The sequence below is a fragment of the Triticum aestivum genome, chromosome 3A, assembly GCF_018294505.1.
Source record: "Triticum aestivum cultivar Chinese Spring chromosome 3A, IWGSC CS RefSeq v2.1, whole genome shotgun sequence".
NCBI classification, from domain to species: domain Eukaryota; kingdom Viridiplantae; phylum Streptophyta; class Magnoliopsida; order Poales; family Poaceae; genus Triticum; species Triticum aestivum.
The window spans coordinates 33,602,067-33,610,822 of record NC_057800.1 but is presented as its reverse complement, the minus strand read 5'-3'; the positions used below and the strand labels follow the sequence as shown (position 1 = coordinate 33,610,822).

General features: G+C 44.6%; 1 protein-coding gene across 1 annotated transcript in view; it reads right to left on the bottom strand.

Moving 5' to 3' along the window:
* LOC123060037 (GTP-binding protein YPTM2-like) overlaps positions 1-118 on the bottom strand; it is a 3,565-nt gene extending 3,447 nt beyond the window's left edge. Inside the window, exon 1 of the mRNA XM_044482598.1 lies at positions 31-118. Coding sequence (XP_044338533.1) covers positions 31-44 — 14 coding nt within the window. The 5' untranslated portion in view covers positions 45-118. The remainder of the gene's footprint in view (positions 1-30) is intronic.
* Between the last annotated feature and the right edge of the window lie 8,638 nt (positions 119-8,756).

Below are 8,756 nucleotides of genomic sequence, written 5' to 3'. Positions count from 1 at the left end.
GGGGGGGAAGCAGAGGAGGGAGGGACTTACTACTCGGGATTCATGGCGGGATCTGGGCGCTCCCGCGGCGTCCAATCTGGCTTGCGGGCAGGAGGACGGGGATCGAGATCGAGTCCTGGGCGGGCGGAGGCAGGCGGCCTCACGACTTGCCCGACTTCTTGGCGTCTCGTCTCGCTCTTCCCGTGAATCAATCAACAATGCGCTAGGAGAGGACCAGGCTCCAGCAGGCCAGCCCGATTTTAGACCAACTGGCCAGACGCGTGGAAACCCTTTTTTTTCTCATTTTTCTCTGCAACTAGTAAGTGTTCACGTGCAACACACGTATAATTATTGGTTGCATTTCAAGTAGATGCCAACATGTGGTAGATAAAAGGTTGCTTTGCGTCTTGTGGCGTATAGGAAAGCTTGACAACGCATGAAACGATGAATGTTCATGTCTGGTACACACAGTCACAAACATACATAAAACTGGAGAGTATAAATCAACCCATACAACTCGTTATTTCATGCCTCCGTTTACTCTTTATATGCATCAAGATGCTCTTGACATGTAAATATTTAGTTCATTCTGCACGAAGTGTCAAAGAACTAAAAATCCAAAGCTAAACTTGGCAAGCAACATACACAATTCTACAATGTTTCCCCTCTTTCATCTGTGTTCATCCTCCTCCAAGCCAGCAAGCTTTCATGCCAAAATGCGAAAAGAACAATGCGCTGAATAAATACAAGGGTAGACATAGGAAAACAATAGTACAAAATAATATCCCGGAACACAATGGGGACATATGGAGAAGCACCAGTTGTAGAAAATAAGAAAAAAATGCAATTCATGACCATTTTTGATAGTTTTCCTTTACACCCACTTATGTGTAATACTATCAAACAATAAAAATAATTTGATGGTCATTAGTTCCTAACCATTAACCGAATGAACAGCGAAAGGACCTCAAAGTATTTATACGTAGAAGAATAGTAAAAATATATTTATTTATAGATGGTTCATGTGAGAGAAAAAAATCACATCTTGCAATTTAGACCATCCAGCCCCTTTATGAAGTGAAAGGAGTTCCAAATGTAACAACTTAAAATAAACCAACTCGAGCAGTACAAGTGTTACAAATTAAGAAAAAACAAATGATGTGTTGATGACACATGTAAACGACATATGCTAAGAAACACCGAAGATATAAAGATAGCACACTCTGGTTAGTAATGCATAGAAACCTTATTTTGAAAAATACAAGTCAGCACAGGCACGTCGTGTAAGTTCGCAAGAAACCATAAATGCTGGCTGGGCAGTTGTCTTACAAGCAACATAAATTACCGGCACTCCAACGGCATCCCCTGAGAAGGGGCGACCGGTGCGGCACCCTCGGCGGTTCACGAATTACCGGCACTCCGGCAGCGTCCCCTGAGAAGGAGTTGTTGGTCCTTGGCTCCTTGTCGCCGCTGAGTGGAGTCCGGTTGTGGTGGTTTTTCTTGGGAGAGATAGGATCGTGATCCAGGAGGTCGAGGTGATGGACGTGTCAATGTGTGCGAATATACCCGATTAGTTTCCTAATAAAATGCGATCGTGATTAGTTTCCTAATAAAATGCGATCATGATTAGTTTTCTAATAAAACGTGATCGTGATTAGTTTCCTAAGAAGATGTGATCGTGATTAGTTTCCTAAGAAAACGTGATCATGATTATAGTTTCCTAATTGATCGGACGTGGAGTTTCATATGATGAAGCACAGTCAGTCAATGTAAATTGTTAAGTGCACACAGAGAATGGATTAGGTTAAGGCTAGCCGTTAGATTGAGTTTACTGGGCTTAATCATGCGGTCATAATGAATCCGTATACGTTTTACGGGGTGCACGTAAGAAAGTTCTTGTTTGATTGTTTAATAGTAGTGGAGAAACAACGTCGCACGTGCCTCCCGTCGGTGGCCGCTGAAACGAACCATGGGACTATCTCGTTCTACGATTAAACTAGTGATGATGATGCTTGCATATGGAAAGGTTAGGGCAACTCCAATGCTAGTAGCCTAGTATGCATCAAATCCGGTCTGAACCACGCGGTTCAAACACTTTTTGTCACCTGACATGGTACATCAAACGTCCGCAGACCCATCCGGGTCAGAAAAATACATTGAACGGGGAGTAAAAGGGTTATATCAAACAACCAAGCTTTGGGGACTTGGAGAAGCGAGAGGATTTCCCTGGTAATGCTCGGTTTCGTCAATTCGAGCGCTGCCGAGAAGTGAAAGAACTATCCAACAAGTTTGCGATGATAATGCCTAGATCGTACCAAAACGCCCGCCATCGCTGCATCACATCACAACACTTGTGGATTTGGTATTCTTTCTTTAGCTTGACAGGCCTCACAATGATATCAACGTGCTTCAGCGATCTCAGTTGTTTGCAAAACTTTGCAATTTCCACCTGGTCCATAGGAGCAACCGCGGAACCAAGGTATCCATCAGATCCAGTTTGCAGGTGCGGAATCATGGGGCTCAGCGGGATTCAAAATCTTTCACATGGTGCTGGAGTGCAATCACATGTGTAGCTTCAAAGAGGTCTGATGAATGCACAAGTAGGGGGAGTCTGCTTTCAATCCTCGTGGAGGACAACATAGTGCTAATCAAAGTGCTTGAATGGGTGGCCAGATGTCTCAGGCACAATAACCGTGTCAATAATTTGTTCCTGGAGGGGTTCAAATGCGGTGTGGCCTCAGAAAGTTAGTTAGCCAAAGTTCGTTCATGCTTTCTATGATCACTAGTGCAAGAAGAGTTTATCTTTTTACAACATATTCATAAACGTCACCCAAAGTTTTGGATAACTTGTTGTATGGACGTCACCCAAACAAGTCATTTTAATCTCCGTTAAACCCAGAACATCACAATGTATTTTTTTAATGTTCTCGATTACGCCTTCCCATATATATATCGATGGCGACTCGAAAAGGTATATAGAAACCTTTTAAAATTCAGTCAAGCTGAAGCAATTGTATCCATCCTTTGTGTTTTTCGATGCTTGTGTAGCTACGTTGTAATCTTTATATAGTGGACTATATGTAGCCACAAATTGCAAGAATATGGCTTGGGAGCTAGCCCCAATTAATATATTTACCAGCTTGGCATGAAGTTGGTTGGTTTCAATTATTTTTTAATAAATCGGAGTTGACACCATAGATAAAATAGAATAGTTTAGTTATTTTACATGGCTCACAATCTTACATACACCAGAAAATCTTAATGATGAACAACATAGGCTGATTTGACATTATTGTCAGCTTCAGTGGTGGGCATTGTTAGAAATTTAGCCATAAAACCACAATGTACCCATAATAATTTTAATTCATTGTCCAAGCTTCGTCACTATGAAATGCCTAGCCCTAGTTATAGAAAAGGAGCAACTCGGCGCACAAAAAAATCGTAGAATCAAACTTTAGTACCTAGGTACCAGTTTCATGCTTACATATTAAAGTTATTTACAAGGTTGATTTTGTAGAGAGGCATTGATTTTCATGTTCGGAAACAATATGAAGGGACCGCCTCATCAGCCGTAGCAAACACCCCCGTTAGATCATGTAGACATGGCGGTATAATTTACTAATATGACACTGTAGAGTTCAGAGAGAGAAATTAAGGGGAAAATGTTGTCATTAATTTGTGACTACATAACTATGTGTTGTTCATTAATTTTAGTGTATTGGAAAAACATTGGCAAGTAAACATGTTCAAATGTCATATTTATAGTTTGGTATGATGCAATGCATGAAAGGAGTGACTAGCGCAATTTCCAAACTCTTCAAAGGTTTTTTTGCAAATAAAACATTCAGGCCTCGTGTGTGCCGCTGCATCTTCGATCCAACGGCTCCCCGGTGCTCATATTAGGTGCTCCCCGTAGCTTAATTACCCGCTACGGTGATATGAGCATCTAGGTCATATGATCAGTGATCAGATGGCACATGCGTAGTACTTGTACTTTCTGCGCATTTTCCAAACTCTATCAGCCGTATATTGCAAAAACATTCAAACCTCCTATTGTGGGCCGTTAGATCTCAGTGAACTCGTATCACCATAGAATCTACGGTGCGGGAGCACCTCATACTATCCCGTGCGAGAAAACATAAGGTGCTATCGCAGCGTGGATGCTACGGTGATACGAGCTTGGAGGTCGTTTGATCTGAGATCCAATGGCATCTGAGCAGTCTTTGTGCTTGTAAGCAGTGGCCGAACTCTTTTGGGGCTTTTCTGCAAAAAACCATTCGAACCACCGAGCAGGTGTTGGTCACAAATCCAACGCCTCCGAAGAGCTTGTATCACCAAAGCATCTAAGGTGTGGTAGCACATGATATTCTTACATACAGGAGAATATGATGCCCTCCTTCATCTTAGATGCTACGGTGATACGAGCTTCGAGGTCGTTGGATATGGGATCAAAGGGCATCTAAGTAGTTTTTGTACAAATTGTGTGCAATTCTCAAACTCATCAAGGTTTCCTGCGGAAATATTAAGACACATCATGTGAGCTGCTATATCTCAGATCTACAAGCTCCAAGCAACTCGTATCGGCATATAGCATCTAAGGTATGGGGGCACATGATATTCTCCCGGGGAGGAGGGGTGGCGGTGCACAACCAATCGATGGCTGGGAGGGTGGGGACAAATATAATCTAAACAATCCTAAACGGAACTCCACAATTTTATCTAAGGTCGAGGGGTTGACCCCCGACAATCATAGCTCCGCCTTAACAGAACATTTGCATGTACTGTAGTAATAGACTTAATATTCATGTTTCAGTTTCATGTTCATTTTAAATATTGAACTGAGGACCATGGATGTCTTATATTTTACTCCCTTCGTTCCCAAATATTAGTCTTTTTAGAGGCTTCAAATGGACTGGCACATACGGATGTATATAGAAATATTTTAGAGTCTAGATTCACTCATTTTGCTCCGTATGTAGTCACTTGTTGAACTCTCTAAAAGACTAATATTTAGGAATAGAAGGAGTATTTTTGAATTCGTGTCATACATGCATGGTTTGGAAAAATAGATGCACTATACTTATTGGATTGTTGTTGTGTTCGTGCGTGTGTGTCTCTCTGTGTGTGTGTGGTCATATGCTTAATACATACAAAGTTTTCTCACCTCCATGTTGTTCATCTTTTAAATTTGAATTTGCATTGGAAAACATACTAGGAATACCATGAAATGTGAAATCCACGTTGAGATCACTATATCACAAACTCACTCTAATTCAACAACTCGTCATAAATCAATTACCACGTTGAGATTAGTATTTGCAAGGAAAATACGGGTATTGTAATACACATAGATTCGTTCGGCAATTTAAAAGGTTCATTTCGTATTCTCGAATGGTAGGACCCAACGGCGTACCAGCCACACCTTGGCTCGTGTTGATCCTAAAAAAAAGCGGGCTCGTGTCCTTCGGTGGCATGCGTGGTACGCACATTAGGCAACCCCATTACCCCAACCAGTCGAGCCTCAGCGTTTCAAGTCGAAATATCTGGCGGCCAGAATTCCAGCCCTAGGAAATTCCCCTCATGTCCCCGGTCCATAATGACTACCGATGAACAACGGAGGGATGCTTTAGTAACTAGACAACGTTACCTACCGTGTCGAGCATGGTTCAATTCCCTCGGTCGCCGCTCGTCAAGGTCACCCGTCAACTGCATTGCCTAGTACTACTACTACTACTACTACTACTACTACACCAGGATGAGCACAGAATTGAGCCCGTTTGTTCGTGCCTATTACTTGAGTTAATATATCAGGCAATGCACTGGTACGGAGGGATTATCCTTTTACTCTGCATATATAACTTGTCTGAAGTCTAACTAAGCAAAATGTTTGACCAAATCCTTTCTTAAGAAATACAACAGTACTGATGTACGACTTGAAAATTTATTGCATGATGCAGGTTATGATATTGTTTCGAATCCTGGATCTTAAATTTCTGAAAATCCAAAAGTGAGCATAAATTCTTGAACTAAGCATGGTCACGTGATATGGCACAAATATTATTTTGTAAGTTTTTTCTTCAATTTGAGACAAGCTGCTTATGACAAGTTGCACAAATGAAGAGCCAAGGTATTTTGGAAGAAAGACCTGTCACGTTAAGGCAAACGCTTTCACTATTGAAACCGTGGGTGTTTACGTGCCACCACGAGTCCCCGCTTCTCATCGGCAGTCGGCAGGTGCCGTCCAAGCAAGCGTGTGAGTCGACGGGAGGCGTGCGAGCAGACCGTTGCGCCGGCTGTCAGGGAGGCGTGCGAGCAGACCGCTGTGCAGGCTCACCGGGAGGCGAGCCCTTTGACCAGGCTCCGCCGCCCACCGTCGTCCCAACTGCTCCCACTTTTAATGTCACTGGCGCCGCAGTTTAAAATCAACCCCGCACTACCCGGTACTCCCTCCTTTCCGGTTTATAGGTCTTATCTCAAAATATTAGTTTTTCCATTTTATAAGGCTCAATTTTGTTGTTTCCCATCACATGTTCAGATTCCAAGGTAAATTAAATCATTGTATGCAAGTATTAAGAGAAAATTGACCAATGCATATAATTTATGCATGCATGCATTGCAATTAATGCATTGGTAAACATATTTTTTGAGAAAAACAAGAGCATTAATTGGGTGCTTTTGCAAACTACAAAAAGTATTCCACCACTCACCATCTACCTTGGTTGGTGAGATTTTTGAATTGAGCCTTATAAATCGGAAAGGAGGGAGTATCGCTACAATCCTCTCTCTTCCTCTCCGATTCTCCTATCGTCTACCTCCAACTAGCCTGACCTAAACGTACGCCATGCCGCATCATGATGGTCTGCCCTTAGTGTTCCAGTTTCCTGAGGAAGACACTCAGCCGGAGTCTCAAGAACATAAGGCGCTTTGGGACGAGCTTGAACTGGCCTTGCGGGAAGACGCCGCGCCTGTCCCCGCTCCCGTTCCGGCTCCCGTCGCCCCGACTGCGCCAGCGCCCATCCCCGTGGCATTGATGGGCTGGGAGCTGCACATTGTCGCCGAGCTTGATCTCACGGGGTTCCACGAGGTGCCCGCCGACTTTAACGCGCCAGTGCACCTGCCAGCGCATGCGCCTGCACGTGCACTGACGCGCACGCCCGTGCCGGTGCCCATGCACCTGCCAGCGCCTGCGCGTGCACTGACGTGCGCGCCCGTGCACACGAATGTCTCTGCCGCGCCGTTGACAGCGCCTATCCCCGCACGGGTGCCAGTGCCCCCCTCAGCGGCATGGATGGCCGCCGTCGACCGCTTTCTTGCACCAATGCCAGTCGCCTCCTCCCGCCAGTCGACTCGCTCCGAAGTCCAGAACATTTTGGCCTTCCTTGAAGCTAGGCCAACGTCCAGGAGTACGCCAACAACGGCGCAAGACGCCGCCGTCGCCATCGGTCAGTGGCCCGACGACACACAGAGCACGGCAGAGGAGCCGCTTCCCACCGCGAGACGCCCCCGCCGCCGCCGCGTAATCTAAATTTGCCATGAAAAACGTTCGTATTGCCATGCTTAAAATCCGAACGTTTATCATTTCCGTTTATTTTATATCGATCGTCGTATAATTTAAAGTCGGAGTCAGACTGAACGAAATGTATGGTTTGATCGATTGAATGTTCTGCTAGAGCCGTATCAAATTAAATATAAAACGTCATCAAGCCACATGTATTCCTTGTCATCCAATGACCTAGACTGCTTCAATGTCGAGCGCTCAACACGTTTAGCGTGCAGTTAATTTCATGCCAAAAATAGTGCTAATCACATGACAACACGTGAATAATATCCTAGTAGTTAATATCCGCATGCACTTAATATACATCCAAATTAATGTGCATTGCACGTACACACTGACTAGTGCTCCTAGTACGTGAAACTGGTGCCGTGACTTGTGAACGCGTCTAGATATGGTCAACGGCAACATCGCCCGCGAGTTCTTCCTGTTTGCCTGTGCGTCTAAACGCAGAAGGGGACGAGAGAGAGAGAGAGCACACATGGAACCCACCAGTAAGTGAAGACGTGTAGATATATTTTGTGCGTGGGAGGAAGCAAGGTCAACCGATCACATAGGGTCGCCGTGCGATCGAAAGAGTGACCTAGATAGACGATGTGCGTGAGAGAGTATACAATGTGAATAGGTCGAATTGGGCTCAAACATGGTGATATATCTTTTTGTCCGAGAAAGAGCAAGGTCAATCGAGACATACGGAGAGATAGAGAGAGAGAGATTGAGTGAGCGTGGCCCACCATGAGGCCGAAAGAGTGGTGGCGTCTTGGATGGACTGACCTAGATAGACAATCTACGTGAGAGAGTATAGAGTGTGTCGATCGAGGCCCGAACAGGGAGATATATCATTTGTGTGTGAAAGAAAACGAGGTTAAACGAGACTCAGATAAATAGAGCGAGATTTAGCGAGTGTTGCCCGCCGTGCGGAAGAAAGAGTGAGACAGTCTCGAGGGAGTGACCTAGATATACAACGTGCATGCGTGCGCATGCACGAGAGGTTGGGGGGCTAGATAGGCAATGCATGTATTTAGCGCGAGAGGGTGAGAGGGAGAGGGGGGAGAGAGAGAGCTCGGCATGGGGTGCAATGGCGGGTGTGTGAGGTAAATACATTTGGTAACAGAGTAGAAAAAGGGGTTGTGTAGTTGAGAGACTTAGAGATCGAAACATGGAGAGAAAGAATGAACGTGTGTTGGAAACCGGTAGCATCCTAAGGTGGTTAATAGAGGAA